The sequence below is a fragment of the Salvelinus alpinus genome, chromosome 24 (genome assembly GCF_045679555.1).
Source record: "Salvelinus alpinus chromosome 24, SLU_Salpinus.1, whole genome shotgun sequence".
Taxonomy (NCBI): Eukaryota; Metazoa; Chordata; class Actinopteri; order Salmoniformes; family Salmonidae; genus Salvelinus; species Salvelinus alpinus.
Genome location: NC_092109.1, coordinates 48,729,716 through 48,756,552, shown reverse-complemented (window position 1 = coordinate 48,756,552; position 26,837 = coordinate 48,729,716). Strand labels below are relative to the sequence as shown.

The following is a 26,837-nucleotide window of genomic DNA, read 5'->3' as shown; positions in this document are numbered from 1 at the left end:
ATTTATTCTGTGTTAGGGGAGGGTTTGGCCAGGGGGGCTTTACAAGTAGGCCGTCATTGTAAATAACAATTTGTTCTTAACTGACTTGCCTAGTTAAATAAAGGTTCAATTAAATAAAAATAGTATTGTGTTTGCATTGGCTGAAAAAATAGGCTCTACAGCACTAACTCAGCCAGCCAGGAGTACCTGTAGGTGAGGATGGGGGAGAGTGACTGATCAATTGTTTCATCCAGGAGAGAGGTTTCATCCTGAATTAAAATATAAATAAGGAATTATTCAAAAAGCTCAACAAATTTCCTAAATCCAGCACGGGTCTACACAATATGTGCAAGGTAAGATCTATGAATGTGTGGTAGCGTTAGCCAGCCCTAAGACTGATATGCTTAACATTATCATAACAAAATATTTCCAATAAGATGCATCAAACTGGTTATGCTATTGAAGAATTTATGTTGAACAGCCAAAATACTACCGTCTAACTTCATTAAAGTTGTTCTTTAGTGATTTACTTTGTTGTTTATATCGCTTATGAAACTGGACATGGAATGGAAAGTAGCCGATAGAAGTTTCCCCAACTTATGACTCAGAATGCGATTACTTCCTGTAGCTTAGAATGTGACCATTTTCCATCGACTTCTGCCTGAATTTTCCTTGCGCGAATTACAGGAGGTAATGGAATCGCTAGATGAGTCTCTTTGTAGACTAGCATCACTGATTCAAGTTTCTTCGATGATAAAGATATACTTTTTCCATGACAGAAAGAAAAGCATTAAACAAACAGGATTCCATATTCTACATGTCAGACGCATGGTGTTCATTAATATATTTTAATCTGAACATTTTGTTCCCAGTATAATGTGTCTTGTGTTACTGTTCTTTCCCTTTCTTTGTTTTATGACCCTGCTGACAGCTGGTGTTTTATGGCCCTAATGACAGCTGGTGTTTTATGACCCTAATGACAGCTGGTGATTTATGACCCTAATGACAGCTGGTGTTTTATGGCCATAATGACAGCTGGTGATTTATGACCCTAATGACAGCTGGTGATTTATGACCCTAATGACAGCTGGTGTTTTATGGCCATAATGACAGCTGGTGTTTTATGGCCCTAATGACAGCTGGTGATTTATGACCCTAATGACAGCTGGTGATTGATGACCTAATGACAGCTGGTGTTTCATGGCCCTAATGACAGCTGGTGATTGATGACCTAATGACAGCTGGTGTTTCATGACCCTAATGACAGCTGGTAATTGATAACCCTAATGACAGCTGGTGTTTTATGGCCCTAATGACAGCTGGTGATTGATGACCCTGCTGACAGCTGGTGTTTTATGGCCCTGCTGACAGCTGGTGATTGATGACCTAATGACAGCTGGTGATTTATGACCCTGATGACAGCTGGTGATTGATAACCCTGCTGACAGCTGGTGTTTTATGGCCCTGCTGACAGCTGGTGATTGATGACCTAATGACAGCTGGTGATTTATGACCCTGATGACAGCTGGTGTTTCATGACCCTAATGACAGCTGGTGATTGATAACCCTAATGACAGCTGGTGTTTTATGGCCCTAATGACAGCTGGTGTTTTATGACCCTAATGACATCTGGTGATTGATGACCTATTGACAGCTGGTGATTGATGACCCTAATGACAGCTGGTGATTGATGACATAATGACAGCTGGTGTTTTATGGCCCTAATGACAGCTGGTGTTTTATGGCCCTAATGACAGCTGGTGATTTATGGCCCTAATGACAGCTGGTGATTGATGACCCTGCTGACAGCTGGTGATTTATGACCCTAATGACAGCTGGTGAATGATGACCTGATGACAGCTGATGATTGATGACCTAATGACAGCTGGTGATTGATGACCTAATGACAGCTGGTGATTCATGACCTAATGACAGCTGGTGATTGATGACCTATTGACAGCTGGTGATTGATGACCCTAATGACAGCTGGTGATTGATGACATAATGACAGCTGAGATTGATGACATAATGACAGCTGGTGTTTTATGGCCCTAATGACAGCTGGTGATTTATGACCCTGATGACAGCTGGTGATTGATGACCCTAATGACAGCTGGTGATTGATGACCTATTGACAGCTGGTGATTGATGACCCTAATGACAGCTGGTGATTGATGACCTAATGACAGCTGGTGTTTTATGGCCCTAATGACAGCTGGTGACTTATGACCCTGATGACAGCTGGTGATTGATGACCCTAATGACAGCTGGTGATTGATGACCTATTGACAGCTGGTGATTGATGACCCTAATGACAGCTGGTGATTGATGACCTAATGACAGCTGGTGTTTTATGGCCCTAATGACAGCTGGTGTTTCATGGCCCTGCTGACAGCTGGGGATTTATGACCCTAATGACAGCTGGGGATTTATGACCCTAATGACAGCTGGTGATTGATGACTCTAATGACAGCTGGTGATTGATGACCTAATGACAGCTGGTGTTTTATGACCCTGCTGACAGCTTGTGATTTATGGCCCTAATGACAGCTGGTGATTGATGACCTAATGACAGCTGGTGTTTTATGGCCCTAATGACAGCTGGTGATTCATGACCTAATGACAGCTGGTGATTGATGACCTAATGACAGCTGGTGATTGATGACCTAATGACAGCTGGTGATTGATGACCTAATGACAGCTGGTGTTTTATGACCCTAATGACAGCTGGTGATTCATGACCTAATGACAGCTGGTGATTGATGACATAATGACAGCTGGTGATTGATGACCTAATGACAGCTGGTGATTGATGACCTAATGACAGCTGGTGATTGATGACCCTAATGACAGCTGGTGATTGATGACCCTAATGACAGCTGGTGATTGATGACCTAATGACAGCTAAAGATTGATGACCTAATGACAGCTGGTGTTTTATGACCCTAATGACAGCTGGTGATTGATGACCCTAATGACAGCTGGTGATTGATGACCTAATGACAGCTGGTGATTGATGACCTAATGACAGCTGGTGATTCATGACCTAATGATAGCTGGTGATTGATGACCCTAATGACAGCTGCTAAATGATGACAAAATGACAACTGGTGATTGATGACCTGCTGACAGCTGGTGATTAATGACCCTAATGACAGCTGGTGTTTTATGACCCTAATGACAGCTGGTGATTTATGACCCTAATGACAGCTGGTGATTGATGACCCTAATGACAGCTGGTGTTTTATGACCCTAATGACAGCTGGTGTTTTATGACCCTAATGACAGCTGGTGTTTTATGGCCCTAATGACAGCTGGCGATTTATGACCCTGCTGACAGTTTGTGTTTTATGACCCTAATGACATCTGGTGTTTTATGGCCATAATGACAGCTGGCGATTTATGACCCTGATGACAGCTGGTGTTTTATGGCCCTAATGACAGCTGGCAATTTATGACCCTGCTGACAGTTTGTGTTTTATGACCCTAATGACATCTGGTGTTTTATGGCCCTAATGACAGCTGGTGTTTTATGGCCCTAATGACAGCTGGTGTTTTATGACCCTAATGACAGCTGGTGATTGATGACATAATGACAGCTGGTGATTGATGACCCTAATGACAGCTGGTGATTGATGACCTAATGACAGCTGGTGTTTTATGGCCCTAATGACAGCTGGTGTTTTATGGCCCTGCTGACAGCTGGGGATTTATGACCCTAATGACAGCTGGGGATTTATGACCCTAATGACAGCTGGTGATTGATGACTCTAATGACAGCTGGTGATTGATGACCTAATGACAGCTGGTGTTTTATGACCCTGCTGACAGCTTGTGATTTATGGCCCTAATGACAGCTGGTGATTGATGACCTAATGACAGCTGGTGTTTTATGGCCCTAATGACAGCTGGTGATTCATGACCTAATGACAGCTGGTGATTGATGACCTAATGACAGCTGGTGATTGATGACCTAATGACAGCTGGTGATTGATGACCTAATGACAGCTGGTGTTTTATGACCCTAATGACAGCTGGTGATTCATGACCTAATGACAGCTGGTGATTGATGACATAATGACAGCTGGTGATTGATGACCTAATGACAGCTGGTGATTGATGACCTAATGACAGCTGGTGATTGATGACCCTAATGACAGCTGGTGATTGATGACCCTAATGACAGCTGGTGATTGATGACCTAATGACAGCTGATGATTGATGACCTAATGACAGCTGGTGTTTTATGACCCTAATGACAGCTGGTGATTGATGACCCTAATGACAGCTGGTGATTGATGACCTAATGACAGCTGGTGATTGATGACCTAATGACAGCTGGTGATTCATGACCTAATGATAGCTGGTGATTGATGACCCTAATGACAGCTGCTAAATGATGACAAAATGACAACTGGTGATTGATGACCTGCTGACAGCTGGTGATTAATGACCCTAATGACAGCTGGTGTTTTATGACCCTAATGACAGCTGGTGATTGATGACCCTAATGACAGCTGGTGTTTTATGACCCTAATGACAGCTGGTGATTTATGACCCTAATGACAGCTGGTGATTGATGACCCTAATGACAGCTGGTGTTTTATGACCCTAATGACAGCTGGTGTTTTATGACCCTAATGACAGCTGGTGTTTTATGGCCCTAATGACAGCTGGCGATTTATGACCCTGCTGACAGTTTGTGTTTTATGACCCTAATGACATCTGGTGTTTTATGGCCATAATGACAGCTGGCGATTTATGACCCTGATGACAGCTGGTGTTTTATGGCCCTAATGACAGCTGGCGATTTATGACCCTGCTGACAGTTTGTGTTTTATGACCCTAATGACATCTGGTGTTTTATGGCCCTAATGACAGCTGGTGTTTTATGGCCCTAATGACAGCTGGTGTTTTATGACCCTAATGACAGCTGGTGATTGATGACATAATGACAGCTGGTGATTGATGACATAATGACAGCTGGTGATTGATAACAAATGACAGCTGGTGTTTTATGTCCCTGCTGACAGCTGGTGATTGATGACCCTGCTGACAGTTGGTGATTGATGACCTAATGACAGCTGGTGATTGATGACCTAATGACAGCTGGTGTTTTATGACCCTAATGACAGCTGGTGATGCATGACCTAATGACAGCTGGTGATTGATGACCTAATGACAGCTGGTGATTGATGACCTAATGACAGCTGGTGATTGATGACCTAATGACAGCTGGTGTTTTATGACCCTAATGACAGCTGGTGATTGATGACCTAATGACAGCTGATGATTGATGACCTAATGACAGCTGGTGTTTTATGACCCTAATGACAGCTGGTGATTGATGACCCTAATGACAGCTGGTGATTGATGACCTAATGACAGCTGGTGATTGATGACCTAATGACAGCTGGTGATTCATGACCTAATGATAGCTGGTGATTGATGACCCTAATGACAGCTGCTAAATGATGACAAAATGACAACTGGTGATTGATGACCTGCTGACAGCTGGTGATTAATGACCCTAATGACAGCTGGTGTTTTATGACCCTAATGACAGCTGGTGATTGATGACCCTAATGACAGCTGGTGTTTTATGACCCTAATGACAGCTGGTGATTTATGACCCTAATGACAGCTGGTGATTGATGACCCTAATGACAGCTGGTGTTTTATGACCCTAATGACATCTGGTGTTTTATGGCCATAATGACAGCTGGTGTTTTATGACCCTAATGACAGCTGGTGTTTTATGGCCCTAATGACAGCTGGCGATTTATGACCCTGCTGACAGTTTGTGTTTTATGACCCTAATGACATCTGGTGTTTTATGGCCATAATGACAGCTGGCGATTTATGACCCTGATGACAGCTGGTGTTTTATGGCCCTAATGACAGCTGGCGATTTATGACCCTGCTGACAGTTTGTGTTTTATGACCCTAATGACATCTGGTGTTTTATGGCCCTAATGACAGCTGGTGTTTTATGGCCCTAATGACAGCTGGTGTTTTATGACCCTAATGACAGCTGGTGATTGATGACATAATGACAGCTGGTGATTGATGACATAATGACAGCTGGTGATTGATAACAAATGACAGCTGGTGTTTTATGTCCCTGCTGACAGCTGGTGATTGATGACCCTGCTGACAGTTGGTGATTGATGACCTAATGACAGCTGGTGATTGATGACCTAATGACAGCTGGTGTTTTATGACCCTAATGACAGCTGGTGATTCATGACCTAATGACAGCTGGTGATTGATGACCTAATGACAGCTGGTGATTGATGACCTAATGACAGCTGGTGATTGATGACCTAATGACAGCTGGTGTTTTATGACCCTAATGACAGCTGGTGATTGATGACCCTAATGACAGCTGGTGATTGATGACCTAATGACAGCTGATGATTGATGACCTAATGACAGCTGGTGTTTTATGACCCTAATGACAGCTGGTGATTGATGACCCTAATGACAGCTGGTGATTGATGACCTAATGACAGCTGGTGATTGATGACCTAATGACAGCTGGTGATTCATGACCTAATGATAGCTGGTGATTGATGACCCTAATGACAGCTGCTAAATGATGACAAAATGACAACTGGTGATTGATGACCTGCTGACAGCTGGTGATTAATGACCCTAATGACAGCTGGTGTTTTATGACCCTAATGACAGCTGGTGATTGATGACCCTAATGACAGCTGGTGTTTTATGACCCTAATGACAGCTGGTGATTTATGACCCTAATGACAGCTGGTGATTGATGACCCTAATGACAGCTGGTGTTTTATGACCCTAATGACATCTGGTGTTTTATGGCCATAATGACAGCTGGTGTTTTATGACCCTAATGACAGCTGGTGTTTTATGGCCCTAATGACAGCTGGCGATTTATGACCCTGCTGACAGTTTGTGTTTTATGACCCTAATGACATCTGGTGTTTTATGGCCATAATGACAGCTGGCGATTTATGACCCTGATGACAGCTGGTGTTTTATGGCCCTAATGACAGCTGGCGATTTATGACCCTGCTGACAGTTTGTGTTTTATGACCCTAATGACATCTGGTGTTTTATGGCCCTAATGACAGCTGGTGTTTTATGGCCCTAATGACAGCTGGTGTTTTATGACCCTAATGACAGCTGGTGATTGATGACATAATGACAGCTGGTGATTGATGACATAATGACAGCTGGTGATTGATAACAAATGACAGCTGGTGTTTTATGTCCCTGCTGACAGCTGGTGATTGATGACCCTGCTGACAGTTGGTGATTGATGACCTAATGACAGCTGGTGATTGATGACCTAATGACAGCTGGTGTTTTATGACCCTAATGACAGCTGGTGATTCATGACCTAATGACAGCTGGTGATTGATGACCTAATGACAGCTGGTGATTGATGACCTAATGACAGCTGGTGATTGATGACCTAATGACAGCTGGTGTTTTATGACCCTAATGACAGCTGGTGATTGATGACCCTAATGACAGCTGGTGATTGATGACCTAATGACAGCTGATGATTGATGACCTAATGACAGCTGGTGTTTTATGACCCTAATGACAGCTGGTGATTGATGACCCTAATGACAGCTGGTGATTGATGACCTAATGACAGCTGGTGATTGATGACCTAATGACAGCTGGTGATTCATGACCTAATGATAGCTGGTGATTGATGACCCTAATGACAGCTGCTAAATGATGACAAAATGACAACTGGTGATTGATGACCTGCTGACAGCTGGTGATTAATGACCCTAATGACAGCTGGTGTTTTATGACTCTAATGACAGCTGGTGATTGATGACCCTAATGACAGCTGGTGTTTTATGACCCTAATGACAGCTGGTGATTTATGACCCTAATGACAGCTGGTGATTGATGACCCTAATGACAGCTGGTGTTTTATGACCCTAATGACATCTGGTGTTTTATGGCCATAATGACAGCTGGTGTTTTATGACCCTAATGACAGCTGGTGTTTTATGGCCCTAATGACAGCTGGCGATTTATGACCCTGCTGACAGTTTGTGTTTTATGACCCTAATGACATCTGGTGTTTTATGGCCATAATGACAGCTGGCGATTTATGACCCTGATGACAGCTGGTGTTTTATGGCCCTAATGACAGCTGGCGATTTATGACCCTGCTGACAGTTTGTGTTTTATGACCCTAATGACATCTGGTGTTTTATGGCCCTAATGACAGCTGGTGTTTTATGGCCCTAATGACAGCTGGTGTTTTATGACCCTAATGACAGCTGGTGATTGATGACATAATGACAGCTGGTGATTGATGACATAATGACAGCTGGTGATTGATAACAAATGACAGCTGGTGTTTTATGTCCCTGCTGACAGCTGGTGATTGATGACCCTGCTGACAGTTGGTGATTGATGACCTAATGACAGCTGGTGATTGATGACCTAATGACAGCTGGTGTTTTATGACCCTAATGACAGCTGGTGATTCATGACCTAATGACAGCTGGTGATTGATGACCTAATGACAGCTGGTGATTGATGACCTAATGACAGCTGGTGATTGATGACCTAATGACAGCTGGTGTTTTATGACCCTAATGACATCTGGTGATTGATGACCCTAATGACAGCTGGTGATTGATGACCTAATGACAGCTGATGATTGATGACCTAATGACAGCTGGTGTTTTATGACCCTAATGACAGCTGGTGATTGATGACCCTAATGACAGCTGGTGATTGATGACCTAATGACAGCTGGTGATTGATGACCTAATGACAGCTGGTGATTCATGACCTAATGATAGCTGGTGATTGATGACCCTAATGACAGCTGCTAAATGATGACAAAATGACAACTGGTGATTGATGACCTGCTGACAGCTGGTGATTAATGACCCTAATGACAGCTGGTGTTTTATGACCCTAATGACAGCTGGTGATTGATGACCCTAATGACAGCTGGTGTTTTATGACCCTAATGACAGCTGGTGATTTATGACCCTAATGACAGCTGGTGATTGATGACCCTAATGACAGCTGGTGTTTTATGACCCTAATGACATCTGGTGTTTTATGGCCATAATGACAGCTGGTGTTTTATGACCCTAATGACAGCTGGTGTTTTATGGCCCTAATGACAGCTGGCGATTTATGACCCTGCTGACAGTTTGTGTTTTATGACCCTAATGACATCTGGTGTTTTATGGCCATAATGACAGCTGGCGATTTATGACCCTGATGACAGCTGGTGTTTTATGGCCCTAATGACAGCTGGCGATTTATGACCCTGCTGACAGTTTGTGTTTTATGACCCTAATGACATCTGGTGTTTTATGGCCCTAATGACAGCTGGTGTTTTATGACCCTAATGACAGCTGGTGATTGATGACATAATGACAGCTGGTGATTGATGACATAATGACAGCTGGTGATTGATAACAAATGACAGCTGGTGTTTTATGTCCCTGCTGACAGCTGGTGATTGATGACCCTGCTGACAGTTGGTGATTGATGACCTAATGACAGCTGGTGATTGATGACCTAATGGCAGCTGGTGATTGATGACCTAATGATAGCTGGTGATTGATGACCTAATGACAGCTGATGATTGATGACCTAATGACAGCTGGTGATTGATGACCTAATGACAGCTGGTGTTTTATGGCCCTAATGACAGCTGGTGTTTTATGACCCTAATGACAGCTGGTGATTGATGACATAATGACAGCTGGTGATTGATGACATAATGACAGCTGGTGATTGATAACAAATGACAGCTGGTGTTTTATGTCCCTGCTGACAGCTGGTGATTGATGACCCTGCTGACAGTTGGTGATTGATGACCTAATGACAGCTGGTGATTGATGACCTAATGGCAGCTGGTGATTGATGACCTAATGATAGCTGGTGATTGATGACCTAATGACAGCTGATGATTGATGACCTAATGACAGCTGGTGATTGATGACCTAATGACAGCTGGTGTTTTATGACCCTAATGACAGCTGCTAAATGATGACAAAATGACAACTGGTGATTGATGACCTGCTGACAGCTGGTGATTAATGACCCTAATGACAGCTGGTGTTTTATGACCCTAATGACAGCTGGTGATTGATGCCCCTAATGACAGCTGGTGATTAATGACCCTAATTACAGCTGGTGTTTTATGGCCCTAATGACAGCTGGTGTTTTATGACCCTAATGACAGCTGGTGATTGATGACCCTAATGACAGCTGGTGTTTTATGGCCCTAATGACAGCTGGCGATTTATGACCCTGCTGACAGTTTGTGTTTTATGACCCTAATGACATCTGGTGTTTTATGGCCATAATGACAGCTGGCGATTTATGACCCTGATGACAGCTGGTGTTTTATGGCCCTAATGACAGCTGGCGATTTATGACCCTGCTGACAGTTTGTGTTTTATGACCCTAATGACATCTGGTGTTTTATGGCCCTAATGACAGCTGGCGATTTATGACCCTGATGACAGTTTGTGTTTTATGACCCTAATGACATCTGGTGTTTTATGGCCCTAATGACAGCTGGTGTTTTATGGCCCTAATGACAGCTGGTGTTTTATGACCCTAATGACAGCTGGTGATTGATGACCCTAATGACATCTGGTGATTGATGACATAATGACAGCTGGTGATTGATGACATAATGACAGCTGGTGATTGATAACCAAATGACAGCTGGTGTTTTATGTCCCTGCTGACAGCTGGTGATTGATGACCCTGCTGACAGTTGGTGATTGATGACCTAATGACAGTTGGTGATTGATGACCTAATGACAGCTGGTGATTGATGACTTAATGGCAGCTGGTGATTGATGACCTAATGATAGCTGGTGATTGATGACCTAATGACAGCTGATGATTGATGACCTAATGACAGCTGGTGATTGATGACCTAATGACAGCTGGTGTTTTATGACCCTAATGACAGCTGGTGATTGATGACCTAATGACAGCTGGTGATTGATGACCTAATGACAGCTGGTGATTCATGACCTAATGATAGCTGGTGATTGATGACCCTAATGACAGCTGCTAAATGATGACAAAATGACAACTGGTGATTGATGACCTGCTGACAGCTGGTGATTAATGACCCTAATGACAGCTGGTGTTTTATGACCCTAATGACAGCTGGTGATTGATGCCCCTAATGACAGCTGGTGATTAATGACCCTAATTACAGCTGGTGTTTTATGGCCCTAATGACAGCTGGTGTTTTATGACCCTAATGACAGCTGGTGATTGATGACCCTAATGACAGCTGGTGTTTTATGGCCCTAATGACAGCTGGCGATTTATGACCCTGCTGACAGTTTGTGTTTTATGACCCTAATGACATCTGGTGTTTTATGGCCATAATGACAGCTGGCGATTTATGACCCTGATGACAGCTGGTGTTTTATGGCCCTAATGACAGCTGGCGATTTATGACCCTGCTGACAGTTTGTGTTTTATGACCCTAATGACATCTGGTGTTTTATGGCCCTAATGACAGCTGGTGTTTTATGGCCCTAATGACAGCTGGTGTTTTATGACCCTAATGACAGCTGGTGATTGATGACCCTAATGACATCTGGTGATTGATGACATAATGACAGCTGGTGATTGATGACATAATGACAGCTGGTGATTGATAACCAAATGACAGCTGGTGTTTTATGTCCCTGCTGACAGCTGGTGATTGATGACCCTGCTGACAGTTGGTGATTGATGACCTAATGACAGTTGGTGATTGATGACCTAATGGCAGCTAGTGATTGATGACCCTAATGCCAGCTGGTGATTGATGACCTAATGACAGCTGGTGATTGATGACCTAATGACAGCTGGTGAATGATGACCCTAATGACAGCTGGTGATTGATGACCTAATGACAGCTGGTGATTGATGACCCTAATGATAGCTGGTGATTGATGACCTAATGACAGCTGGTGATTGATGACCAAATGATAGATGGTGATTGATGACCCTAATGACAGCTGGTGATTGATGACCTAATGACAGCTGGTGATTGATGACCTAATGACAGCTGGTGATTGATGACCTAATGACAGCTGGTGATTGATGACCTAATGACAGATGGTGATTGATGACCCTAATGACAGCTGGTGATTGATGACCCTAATGACAGCTGATGATTCATGACCCTGCTGACAGCTGGTGATTTATGACCTAATGACAGCTGGTGATTCATGACCCTAATGATATCTGTTTTTTTATTACCCTAATGACAGCTGGTGATTGATGCCCCTAATGACAGCTGGTGATTAATGACCCTAATGACAGCTGGTGTTTTATGACCCTAATGACAGCTGGTGATTGATGACCCTAATGACAGCTGGTGTTTTATGGCCCTAATGACAGCTGGTGTTTTATGGCCCTAATGACAGCTGGCGATTTATGACCCTGCTGACAGTTTGTGTTTTATGACCCTAATGACATCTGGTGTTTTATGGCCATAATGACAGCTGGCGATTTATGACCCTGATGACAGCTGGTGTTTTATGGCCCTAATGACAGCTGGCGATTTATGACCCTGCTGACAGTTTGTGTTTTATGACCCTAATGACATCTGGTGTTTTATGGCCCTAATGACAGCTGGTGTTTTATGGCCCTAATGACAGCTGGTGTTTTATGACCCTAATGACAGCTGGTGATTGATGACATAATGACAGCTGGTGATTGATGACATAATGACAGCTGGTGATTGATAACCAAATGACAGCTGGTGTTTTATGTCCCTGCTGACAGCTGGTAATTGATGACCCTGCTGACAGTTGGTGATTGATGACCTAATGACAGCTGGTGATTGATGACCTAATGGCAGCTGGTGATTGATGACCTAATGATAGCTGGTGATTGATGACCTAATGACAGCTGATGATTGATGACCTAATGACAGCTGGTGTTTTATGACCCTAATGACAGCTGGTGATTGATGACCCTAATGACAGCTGGTGATTGATGACCTAATGACAGCTGGTGATTGATGACCTAATGACAGCTGGTGATTCATGACCTAATGATAGCTGGTGATTGATGACCCTAATGACAGCTGCTAAATGATGACAAAATGACAACTGGTGATTGATGACCTGCTGACAGCTGGTGATTAATGACCCTAATGACAGCTGGTGTTTTATGACCCTAATGACAGCTGGTGATTGATGCCCCTAATGACAGCTGGTGATTAATGACCCTAATGACAGCTGGTGTTTTATGACCCTAATGACAGCTGGTGATTGATGCCCCTAATGACAGCTGGTGATTGATGACCCTAATGACAGCTGGTGTTTTATGGCCCTAATGACAGCTGGCGATTTATGACCCTGCTGACAGTTTGTGTTTTATGACCCTAATGACATCTGGTGTTTTATGGCCATAATGACAGCTGGCGATTTATGACCCTGATGACAGCTGGTGTTTTATGGCCCTAATGACAGCTGGCGATTTATGACCCTGCTGACAGTTTGTGTTTTATGACCCTAATGACATCTGGTGTTTTATGGCCCTAATGACAGCTGGTGTTTTATGGCCCTAATGACAGCTGGTGTTTTATGGCCCTAATGACAGCTGGTGTTTTATGGCCCTAATGACAGCTGGTGTTTTATGGCCCTAATGACAGCTGGTGTTTTATGGCCCTAATGACAACTGGTGTTTTATGACCCTAATGACAGCTGATGTTTTATGACCCTAATGACAGCTGGTGATTGATGACATAATGACAGCTGGTGATTGATGACATAATGACAGCTGGTGATTGATAACCAAATGACAGCTGGTGTTTTATGTCCCTGCTGACAGCTGGTGATTGATGACCCTGCTGACAGTTGGTGTTTTATGACCCTAATGACAGCTGGTGATTGATGACCCTAATGACAGCTGGTGATTGATGACCTAATGACAGCTGGTGATTGATGACCTAATGACAGCTATGACCTAATGACAGCTGGTGATTCATGACCTAATGATAGCTGGTGATTGATGACCCTAATGACAGCTGCTAAATGATGACAAAATGACAACTGGTGATTGATGACCTGCTGACAGCTGGTGATTAATGACCCTAATGACAGCTGGTGATTGATGACCTAATGACAGCTGGTGATTAATGACCTAATGACAGCTGGTGATTGATGACCTAATGACAGCTGGTGATTGATGACCTAATGACAGATGGTGATTGATGACCCTAATGACAGCTGGTGATTGATGACCCTAATGACAGCTGATGATTCATGACCCTGCTGACAGCTGGTGATTTATGACCTAATGACAGCTGGTGATTCATGACCCTAATGACATCTGTTTTTTTATTACCCTAATGACAGCTGGTGATTCATGACCCTAATGACAGCTGGTGATTGATGACATAATGACAGCTGGTGATTGATGACATAATGACAGCTGGTGATTGATGACCTAATGACAGCTGGTGATTGATGACCCTAATGACAGCTGGTGATTGATGACCCTAATGACAGCTGGTGATTGATGACCTAATGACAGCTGGTGATTGATGACCCTAATGACAGCTGGTGATTGATGACCTAATGACAGCTGGTGATTGATGACCTAATGACAGCTGGTGATTGATGACCCTAATGACAGCTGGTGATTGATGACCCTAATGACAGCTGGTGATTGATGACCTAATGACAGCTGGTGATTGATGATCCTAATGACAGCTGGTAAATGATGACAAAATGACAACTGGTGATTGATGACCTGCTGACAGCTAGTGATTGATCACCCTGCTGACAGTTGGTGATTAATGACCCTAATGACAGCTGGTGTTTTATGACCCTAATGACAGCTGGTGATTGATGCCCCTAATGACAGCTGGTGATTAATGACCATAATGACAGCTGGTGTTTTATGATCCTAATGACAGTTGGTGATTGATGCCCCTAATGACAGCTGGTGATTAATGACCCTGCTGACAGTTTGTGTTTTATGACCCTAATGACATCTGGTGTTTTATGGCCATAATGACAGCTGGTGTTTTATGACCCTAATGACAGCTGGTGTTTTATGGCCCTAATGACAGCTGGTGTTTTATGGCCATAATGACAGCTGGTGTTTTATGGCCATAATGACAGCTGGTGTTTCATGACCCTGATGACAGCTGGTGATTGATGACCTAATGGCAGCTGGTGATTGATGACCTAATGATAGCTGGTGATTGATGACACTGTTGACAGCTGGTGATTGATGACCCTAATGACAGCTGGTGATTGATGACCTAATGACAGCTGGTGATTGATGACCTAATGACAGATGGTGATTGATGACCCTAATGACAGCTGGTGATTGATGACCCTAATGATAGCTGGTGATTCATGACCCTGCTGACAGCTGGTGATTGATGACTCTAATGACAGCTGGTGATTCATGACCCTAATGACAGCTGGTGATTTTCTTGGCTGAGGCCCTGTTTGACATAGAAACACCGGACTTTCAGAGTTTAAAAAAATAAAAAGTGTATTCATTATTAAATTTAAAAAAAATATGAATATAATCCCTCCTATGGGGCCATTAGAGGGCACTTCTAGTAATTTGATTGCAGTACAAGGTTATTAGGTAGAGGAGAGGAACTGCATTGCTTCTTTCAAGTTTCAACTTTTTATTGTCACCTGCACTAATACAGTGAAATGCCTTACTTGCTTGCGCTTTCCCAACAATGCATTTATCAATATCAGTAGTAATCAATATCAGTAGTATTATTTAAAAAAAAAGGTAAAGTAAAACAAAAACACACAAGAAGTAAGAACAAAAGAAAGTAAGTAAGCTACAGAGCCTTCAGAAAGTATTCACACCCGAAGCTACAGAGCCTTCAGAAAGTATTCACACCCGAAGCTACAGAGCCTTCAGAAAGTATTCACACCCCAAGCTACAGAGCCTTCAGAAAGTATTCACACCCCAAGCTACAGAGCCTTCAGAAAGTATTCACACCCCAAGCTACAGAGCCTTCAGAAAGTATTCACACCCCAAGCTACAGAGCCTTCAGAAAGTATTCACACCCCAAGCTACAGAGCCTTCAGAAAGTATTCACACCCCAAGCTACAGAGCCTTCAGAAAGTATTCACACCCCAAGCTACAGAGCCTTCAGAAAGTATTCTCACCACTTCACTTCTTCCACATTTTACCAATGCCTCGCAAAGAAGGGCCCCTATTGGTATATAGGTCAAAACAAAAACTGACATTGAATATCCCTTTCAGCATGGTGAAGTTATTAATTCCACTTTGGATGGTGTCTCAATACACCCAGTCACTACAAAGATACAAGCGTTCTTCCTACCTCAGTTGCCGGAGAGGAAGGAAACCGCTAAGGGATTTTATTCATGAGGATCCTGATAAAATACAAAAAAATCTCAGTCAGGTGTTTTATATATTGGTTATAAACCCAGCACAGGTGGTTGGTGGCACATTAATTGGGGAGCATGGGTTCGTGGAGCGGAATGGTATCAAATACATTGTTTTCATGTGTTTGATGCCATTCCATGTATTTGTATTTTTATTTATTAGGGATCCTGTTAGCAATTGATGTTATTCTTCAATAACACAATCTCCAAAGCAAATCAGGGTGAGAAAAATAGGTTTATTTGAGAAGGACAAATCACGATGTTATGCTGGGAGGTAGATGTTCAAATGTTCAGTCTCCCCTGTCTTCAGCTTTTCTCCACTAAACAAAGGAACAGGATGTCATTTATAACCCACCATCCTAGCCTGGGGATGACCAATCAAAGGTCCTTGCAGTACAACTGGCCAATGGCTAGATAACAAGTATCCTGCTCCCGACTCAATGTACAGACCGTAGTAAATGTAGCTCTGAGTTCAGGAGTGGCATTCCACAGATTCTAAACAGCTGTTGAACTGAAACCCAACTCCTATTTACAATTCCCTATTAACCATTAGTACTCTAGTTTTTAGTACTCTCACCTTCTCATCCTCTAAAATCTCTCAAACTCTCAAACTCTGTGTTGTGTATTTATCTTCAAAATATTCTTATAATCCCCATTAGCTTCTGCCAAAGGCAGCAGCTACTCTTCCTGGTATCCAAACACACCAAAGCACCGACATTACGTAGACAACAAAAGAAAAAACAGTGAACTATATTTCTACTGAATGAGCTAAAGATAAAACAGTACATGATATAACATCCCTACACCACCACATATCCACAACACAAAATGTTCCATGTGCTCCATTCCGGTCGTTATTATGAGCCGTTCTCCCCTCAGCAGCCTCCACTGAAAACCAGTCAGGTGTTTTATATATTGGTTCTAATCCCAGCCAGGTGTGTTATATATTGGTTCTAATCCAGCCTGGTGTTTTTTATATTGGTTCTAATCCCAGCCAGGTGTTTTATATATTGGTTCTAATCCAGCCTGGTGTTTTTTATATTGGTTCTAATCCAGCCTGGTGTTTTTTATATTGGTTTTAATCCCAGCCAGGTGTGTTATATATTGGTTCTAATCCAGCCAGGTGTTTTATATATTGGTTCTAATCCGGCCTGGTGTTTTTTATATTGGTTTTAATCCAGCCAGGTGTACACGGGACCCCAGTTCACCATCACTAGGATTCTGCGGATGCACACAGGTACCTACGCCTGTCTGGCTCAGAACACATACCTCAACACCCGCTCTATGAAGACCATCAGCCTCACCGTTTACTGTGAGTAACCTCTGATCTCTAACCCCCGACTACCATCCCCTGACCTCCAACTTTCTCTCTCTACCTTCTACTACTTCTCTCCCTCTTCTCCATATGGCGTCACCACACACACACACTCACACACAAACACACACACCGAAACACACATGGAATCGTTGGGGATGCTGCAGACCTGTTGGAGCATCGGGGGAAGAGACGGAACTCTCAGGAGGTTCTAAGGTACCAAACACTTTTATGTCACTGTGATGTTACTGCCATGGCAACCCCTGGTTGACTGAAAGGCTGGTGCTTGTCATCCTGCTGTCCTGTGATGATATACACACTCACACACAAACACACACACAATATCAACACAATCAACACAGTGTTGCGCTGTATATTGTCCCCCTGTCCCCCAGACCCTCCAGATGGTTCCCCCTCCTGCTCTGTTCTGCCAGCAATGAACTACTCCTCCCTCAACCTGTTCTGTTCATGGCTGGGGGGCCTGCCCCCCCCTTCACTACGCTGGACCACAAACCCTCTCTCCCTGGCACAGGTACACACACACACACACACACACGTATACAGTACATACACACAGCATGTTAAATGTGCAACCAGAGGGGATAAAAAACCTAAACCACTTTTATTCCACACACAGAGATGCGTACAAAGCTCTCCCTCACCCTCCATTTGGCAAATCTCACCATAATTCTATCCTCCTGATTCCTTGCTTACAAGCAAAAATTAAAGCACGAAGCACCAGTGAATCAGTCTATAAAAAAGTGGTCAGATGAAGCAGATGTTAAACTACAGGACTATTTTGTTAGCACAGACTGGAACATGTTCCGGGATTCTTCCGATGACATTGAGTAATACACCACATCAGTCACTGGCTTCATCAATAAGTGCATCGATGACGTCGTCCCCACACTGACTGTATGTTCATATCCCAACCAGAAGCCATGGATTACAGGCAACATTCACACTGTTCTAAAAGGGTAGAGCTGCCACTTTCAAGGAGCGGGACTCTAACCAGGAAGCTTATAAGAAATCCCACTATGCCCTCTGATGAACCATAAAACAGGCAAAGTGTCAATACAGGACTAAGATTGAATTGCACTAGACTGGCTCTGACGCTCGGCGGATGTGGCAGGGCTTGCAAACTATTATAGACTACAAAGTGAAGCACAGCAGAGAGCTGCCCAGTGACACGAGCCTACCAGATGAGTTAAATAACTTCTATGCTCGCTTCGAGGCAAGTAACACTGAAACATGCATGAGAGCATCAGCTGTTCCGGACGACTTTGTGATCAAGCTCTCTGCAGCCGATGTGAGCAAGACCTTTAAACAGGGCAACATTCACAAGGCCGCAGGGCCAGACGGATTACCAGGACATGTACTCCGAGCATGCACTGACTAACTGGCAAGTGTCTTCACTGACATTTTCAACCTTTCCCTTCTCTGAGTCTGTAGAACTGACATGTTTCAAGCAGACCACCGTAGTTCCTGTAACCAAGAACACTAAGGTAACCTGCCTAAATGACTACCGACCCGTAGCACTCATGGCTGTAGCCATGACATGCTTTGAAAGGCTGGTCACGACTCACATCAACACCATTATCCCAGAAACCCTAGACCCACTCCAAATAGCATACCGTCCCACAGATCCACAGATGATACAATCTCTATTGCACTCCACACTGCCCTATCATACCTGGACAAAAGGAACACCTATGTGAGAATGCTATTCATTGACAACAGCCCAGCGTTCAACACCATAGTGCCCTCAAAGCACATCACTAAGCTAAGGACCCTGGGACTAAACACCTCCCTCTGCAACTGGATCCTGGACATCCTGACGGGCCGCCCCCCAGGTGGTAAGGGCAGGTAACAACGCATCCGCCAGGCTGATCCTCAACACGGGGGCCCCTCAGAGGTGTGTGCTCAGTCCCGTCCTGTACTCCCTGTTCACTCATGACTGCATGGCCAGGCACAACTGTAACACCATCATTAAGTTTGCTGATGACACAACAGTGGTAGGCCTGATCAGCGACAACGAAGAGACAGCCTATAGGGAGGAGGTCAGAGACCTGACCATGTGGTGCCAGGACAACAACCTCTCCCTCAACGTGATCAAGACAAAGGAGATGATTGTGGACTACAGGAGAAGGAGGACTGAGCACGCCCCCATTCTCATCGACGGGGCTGTAGTGGAGCAGGTTGAGAGCTTCAAGTTTCCTGGCGTTCACATCACCAACAAACTAACATGGTCCAAGCACACCAAGACAGTCGTGAAGAGGGCACAACAAAACCTTTTCCCCCTCAGGAGACTGAAAAGTTTTGGCATGGGTCCTCAGATCCTCAAAAGTTTCTACATCTGCATCATTTAGAGCATTCTGACTGGTTGTATCACTGCCTGGTATGGAAACTGCTAGGCCTCTGACCGCAAGGCACTACAGAGGGTAGTGCGTACGGTCCAGTATATCACCGGGGCCAAGCTTCCTGCCATCCAGGACCTCTATACCAGGCGGTGTCAGAGGAAGGCCCTAGAAATTGTCAGACTCCAGCCACCCTAGTCATAGACTGTTCTCTCTGCTACCGCACGGCAAGCGGTACCAGAGCGCCAAGTCTAGGTCCAAGAGGCTTCTGAACAGCTTCTACCCCCAAGCCATAAGACACCTGAACAACTAATCAAATGGCTACCCAGACTATTTGCATCCCCCCCCCCCTCGCTCTTCTATCCTGCTGCTACTGTCTGTTATTATCTATGCATAGTCACTTTAATAACTCTACCTACATGTACATATTACCTCATTACCTCGACACCGGTGCCGCTGCACATTGACTCCGCACTGGTACCCCCTGTAATTAGCCCCGCTATTGTTATTTATTGCTGCTCTTCAATTATTTGTTAGTCTTATCTCTTACTTTTTTTAGGTATTTTCTTAAAACTGTATTGTTGGTTAAGGACTTGTAAGTAAGCATTTCACTGTAAGGTCTACAGCTGTTGTATTCGGCGCATATGACAAATACATTTGATTTGGTTTGATTTGACATGTATACACACACACATAGACACACACGTATACACACACACGTATACACACACACGTATACACACACACGTATACACACACACGTATACACACACACACACACACGTATACACACACACACACACACGTATACACACACACACACACACACACACACACACACACACACACACACACACACACACACACACACACACACACACACACACACACACACACACACACACACACACACACACACACACACACACACACACACACACACACACACACACACACACACACACACAGGTCCACACACAGGTACACAGGCACACACACACACACATGGAAAGGCTCCTAACAAATTAAATTATTGTTTTTCCGGTTGTTATTGCACCAGGGAGAGGTGTGGCTTGGGGGTGAAGGGCCGTGGCCAGGCAACAATGTCTCCATACTGCAGTCTGGATCCCAGACCTCCAACAACTCTCTGTTCACCTGCCTGGGGATACACCCTGCTCTCAACACCCCCACACAATGCACTGCACGGGCCTGTAAGTCTCACACACCTCCACACAATGCACTGCACGGGCCTGTAAGTTTCACTCACTCACGGGGGAGTAATGCATAAGGTGATGGGTCAGGTCTTAAAGGTGATGGGTCAGGTCTTAAAGGTGATGGGTCAGGTCTTAAAAGTGATGGGTCAGGTCTTAAAGGTGATGGGTCAGGTCTTAAAGGTGATGGGTCAGGTCTTAAAAGTGATGGGTCAGGTCTTAAAGGTGATGGGTCAGGTCTTAAAGGTGATGGGTCAGGTCTTAAAGGTGATGGGTCAGGTCTTAAAAGTGATGGGTCAGGTCTTAAAGGTGATGGGTCAGGTCTTAAAAGTGATGGGTCAGGTCTTAAAGGTGATGGGTCAGGTCTTAAAGGTGATGGGTCAGGTCTTAAAAGTGATGGGTCAGGTCTTAAAGGTGATGGGTCAGGTCTTAAAGGTGATGGGTCAGGTCTTAAAGGTGATGGGTCAGGTCTTAAAAGTGATGGGTCAGGTCTTAAACGTGATGGGTCAGGTCTTAAAGGTGATGGGTCAGGTCTTAAGTTAGGTTACGTTTAAAGGTAGACTCAGGAAGATGACATAGATGCACCAACGAAACAGTAGTAGCAAAGACAAAAGGAGAAAGTAAAAAATAACCCAATTGGGTAAATATTGGACAGAACACATGCTGGGTTATTTTGACCAAGCCAGTGTGGCCCATTGGGTTTAGTTTAGTAGGATCCCCATTAGCTACTGCACATGCAGCAGATACTCTTCCTAGGGTCCACATCTAACGAACACATACATGACAAAGTACAGAACAATTACAGAACAACAAGATATTACATTAAATTCTAAATAAATAAATAATGTCCAACCTGGAGAGGTCTACAAGCCACAGTGTCTCACACCCACTGTGAAATATGGTGGAGGATTGGTGATGATCTGGGGGTGCTTCAGCAAGGCTGGAATCGGGCAGATTTATCTTTGTGAAGGACGCATGGATCAAGCCACATACAAGGTTGTCCTGGAAGAAAACGTGCTTCCTTCTGCTCTGACAATGTTCCCCAACTCTGAGGAGTGGTTTTTCCAGCAGCACAATGCTCCATTCCACACAGCCAGGTCATTCAAGGTGTGGTTGGAGGACCACCAGATCAATACCTTGTCATGGCCAGCCCAATCTCCAGACCGGATCCCCATTTAAAACCTCTGGAATGTGATCAAGAGGAAGATGGATGGTCACAAGCCATCAAACAAAGCCGAGCTGCTTGAATTTTTGCGCCAGGAGTGGCATAAAGTCACCCAACATCAATGTGAAAGACTGGTGGAGAGCATTTATTTTTTTATTTTATTTCACCTTTATTTAACCAGGCAGGCCAGTTGAGAACAAGTTCTCAATGACCTGGCCAAGATAAAGCCTGTGACAAAAACAACAACACAGAGTTACACATGGGATAAACAAAAGTACAGTCAATAACACAATAGAAAAAGTATATGTACAGTGTAGTAAGATTAGGGAGGTAAGGCCTAAAAAATAGGCCGTAGAGGCAAAATAATTACAATTTAGCATAAATACTGGAGTGATAGATGTGCAGATGATGATGTGCAAGTAGAGATACTGGGATGCAAAAGAGCAAAAAAGAATAATAATAACAGTATGGGATGAGGTAGTTAGTTGGTTGGATCGGCTATTTACAGATAGGCTGTGTACAGGTTCAGTGATCGGTAAGCTGTTCTGACAGCTGATGGTTAAAGTTAGAGAGGGAGACATATATCTCCAGCTTCAGTGATTTTTGCAATTCGTTCTAGTCATTGGCAGTAGAGAATTGTAAGGAAAGGTGGCCAAAAGAGGTCTTGGCTTTGTGGATCACCAATGAAATATACCTGCTGGAGCGCGTGCTACGGGTGGGTGTTGCTATGGTGACCAGTGAGCTGAGATAAGGCAGCGCTTTACCTAGCAAAGACATATAGATGACCTAGAGCCAGTGGGTTTGGCGACTAATATGTAGCGAGGGCCAGCCAACGAGAGCATACAGATCGCAGTGGTGGGTAGTATATGGGGCTTTGGTGACAAAACAGATGGCACTGTGAAAGAATACATCCAATTTTCTGAGTAGAGAGTTGGAGGCTATTTTGTAAATTACATCGCCGAAGTCAAGGATCGGTAGGATAGTCAGTTTTACAAGGGTATGTTTAGCAGCATGAGTGAAGGAGGCTTAGTTGCGAAATAGGAAGCCAATTCTAGATTTGATTTTGGATTGGAAATGCTTAATATGAGTCTGGAAGGAGAGTTTACAGTCTTACCAGACACCTATGTATTTATAGTTGTCCACATATTCTAAGTCAGAACCGTCCAGAGTAGTGATGCTGGTCGGGCGGGAGGGTGCGGGCAGCAATCGGTTGAATAGCATGCATTTAGTTTTACTAGAATTTAAAAGCAGTTGGAGGCCACGGAAGGAGTGTTGTATGGCATTGAAGCTCGTTTGGAGGTTTGTTAACACAGTGTCGAAAGAAGGGCCGTATACAGAATGGTGTCGTCTGCGTAGAGGTGGATCAGAGAATCACCAGCAGCAAGAGCAGCATCATTGATATATACAGAGAAAAGTGTCGGCCCGAGAAATGAACCATGTGGCACCCCCAGAGATTGCAAGAGGTCCGGACAACAGGCCCTCCGATTTGACACACTTAACTCTATCTGAGAAGTAGTTGGTGAACCAGGCAAGGCAAGGCATTTGCAAAACCAAGGCTATTGAGTCTGCCGATAAGAATGCAGTGATTGACAGAGTCGAAAGCCTTGGCCAGGTCGATGAAGACGGCTGCACAGTACTGTCTTTTATCGATGGCGGTTATGATATTGTTTAGGACCTTGAGCGTGGCTGAGGTGCATCCATGACCAGCTTGGATACAAGATTGCATAGTGGAGAAGGTATGGTGGGATTCGAAATGGTCGGTGATCTGTTTGTTAACTTGGCTTTCGAAGGTTTTAGAAAGGCAGGGCAGGATAGATATAGGTCTATAACAGTTTGGGTCTAGAGTGTTTCCCCCTTTGAAGAGGGGGATGACCGTGGCAGCTTTCCAATATTTGGGGATCTCAGATGATATGAAAGAGAGGTCGAACAGGCTAGTAATAGGGGTTGCAACAATTTCGGCGGATAATTTTAGAAAGATAGGGTCCAGATTGTCTAGCCTAGCTGATTTGTAGGGATCCAGATTTTGCAGCTCTTTCAGAACAGCAGCTGTCTGGATATGGGTGAAGGAGAAGCGGGGGGGGTCTTTTGAACGTTTCTGTGGGGGATGCAGAGCTGTTGGCCGAGGTAGGGGTAGTCAGGTGGAGAGCATGGCCAGCCGTAGAAAAATGCTTTTAAAAAATGCTTATTGAAATCTTTGATTATCGGAGATTTATCGGTGGTGACAGTGTTTCCTAGCCTCAGTGCAGTGGGCAGCTGGGAAGAGGTGCTCTTATTCTCCATGGATTTTACAGTGTCCCAAAACGTTTTGGAATTAGTGCTACAGGATGCAAATTTCTGTTTTAAAAAGCTAGCCTTAGCTTTTCTAACTGACAGTGTATATTGGTTCCTGACTTCCCTGAAAAGTTGCATATCGCCGGGGCTATTCGATGCTAATGCAGAGCGCCACAGGATGTTTTTGTGCTGGTCAAGGGCAGTCAAGTCTGGGGTGAACCAAGGGCTATATCTGTTCTTAGTTCTACATTTTTTGAATGGGGCATGCTTATTAAAAATGGTGAGGAAAGCACTTTTAAAGAGCAACCAGGCATCCTTTCCTGACGGGATGAGGTCAATATCCTTCCAGGATACCTGGGCCAGGTTGATTAGAAAGGCCTGCTCGCTGAAGTGTTTAAGGGAGCGTTTGACAGTGATGAGGGGTGGTTGTTTGACCGCGGATCCATTATGGACACAGGCAATGAGGCAGTGATCGCTGAGATCCTGGTTGAAAACAGCAGAGGTGTATTTAGAGGGAAAGTTGGTCAGGATGATATCTAAGAGGTTGCTCATGGTTACAGATTTAGGGTTGTACCTGGTAGGTTCCTTGATCATTTGTGTGAGATTGAGGTCATCTAGTATAGATTGTAGGACGGCCGGGGTGTTAAGCATATCCCAGTTTAGGTCACCTAACAGTACGAACTCTGAAGATAGATGGGGGGCAATCAATTCACATATGGTGTCCAGGTTACAGCTGGGGGCTGAGGGGGGTCTATAACAAGTGGCAACGGTGAGAGACTTATTTCTAGAAAGGTGGATTTTTAAAATAGAAGCTCAAATTGTTTGACAGACCTGGATAGTATGACAGAACTCTGCAGGCTATCTCTGCGGTAGATTGCAACTCCATCCCCCTTTGGCAGTTCTATCTTATCAGAAAATGTTGTAGTTGGGGATGGAAATTTCAGAATTATTAGTGGCCTTCCTAAGCCAGGATTCAGACATGGCTAAGACATCAGGATTGGCGGAGTGTGCTAAAGCAGTGAATAAAACAAATTTAGGGAGGAGGCTTCTGATATTAACATGCATGAAACCAAGGCTTTTACGGTTACAGAAGTCAACAAATGAGAGCACCTTGGGAATAGGTGTGGTGCTGGGGTCTACAGGGCCTGTGGTAACCTCTACATCACCAGAGGAACAGAGGAGGAGTAGGATAAGGGTACGGCTAAAGGCTATAAGAACTGGTCGTCTAGTGCATTGGGGGCAGAGAATTAAAGCACCAGATTTCTGGCCGTGGTAGAATAGATTCAGGGCATAATGTACAGACAAGGGTATGGTAGGATGTGAGTACAGTAGAGGTAAACCTAGGCATTGAGTGATGATGAGAGCGGTTGCGTCTCTGGAGGCACCAGTTATGCCAGGTGAGGTCTTTGCATGTGTGGAAGATGCGACAAAAGAGCTGTCTAAGGCATTTAGGGAGGGGCTGTGGGCTCTATAGTGAAATAAAACAATAGTAACTAGCCTAAACAGCAGTAGACAAGGCATTTTGACATTAGGGAGAGGCATGAGTAACCGAGTGATCATAGGGTCCAATGAGCAGCAATATTTGAGTCAGGGAGCTGTTCGGTAGTCGCTACTACGCTATGCGAGCTGGAGACACGGTGATTCAGAAAGCTAGTGGGCTGTGGCCAGCAGATGGATCTTCAGTGATGTCGCAACGGAAAAGCCTGTTGAAAACACCTCAGACAATTACGTCAGCAGACCAGTCGTGATGGATCGGCGGGGCTCCGTGTCGGCAGTAAAGGGTCCAGGCCAATTGGCAAAAGAGGTATTGTATCCCAATAATTAGCTGGTAGACCTCTTCGGCTAGATGGGAGATAGGCCTAGCTCGAGGCTAGCTCAAGGCTAACTGGTGCTTGCTTCGGGACAGAGAAGTTAGCCAGGAGTAGCCACTCAGAATACAGCTGGCTATCTGCGATGATCCGGTGTAAAGGTCCAGAGCTTAAGGTAGGAATCCGGAGATGTGATAGAGAAAAAAGCAGTCCAATATGTCTGGGTTGATATCGCGCTGTGCGGACTGGCAGGTATTGACCAAGCTGAGGCTGGCTGGTGTCCGAGTTAACGGTGAAGACCGCTAGCAGTGGCTAACCGACTACT

The 26,837-nt window shown here is 44.3% G+C and overlaps 1 protein-coding gene across 1 annotated transcript in view; it reads left to right on the top strand.

Moving 5' to 3' along the window:
- The window catches only part of LOC139551923 (V-set and immunoglobulin domain-containing protein 10-like 2), a 144,979-nt gene that overhangs the window by 48,282 nt on the left and 69,860 nt on the right, over positions 1–26,837 (top strand). Inside the window, 3 exon segments of the mRNA XM_071363260.1 lie at positions 17,567–17,697; positions 18,096–18,232; positions 21,118–21,268. Of these exon segments, the coding sequence (XP_071219361.1) occupies positions 17,567–17,697; positions 18,096–18,232; positions 21,118–21,268 (419 nt within the window).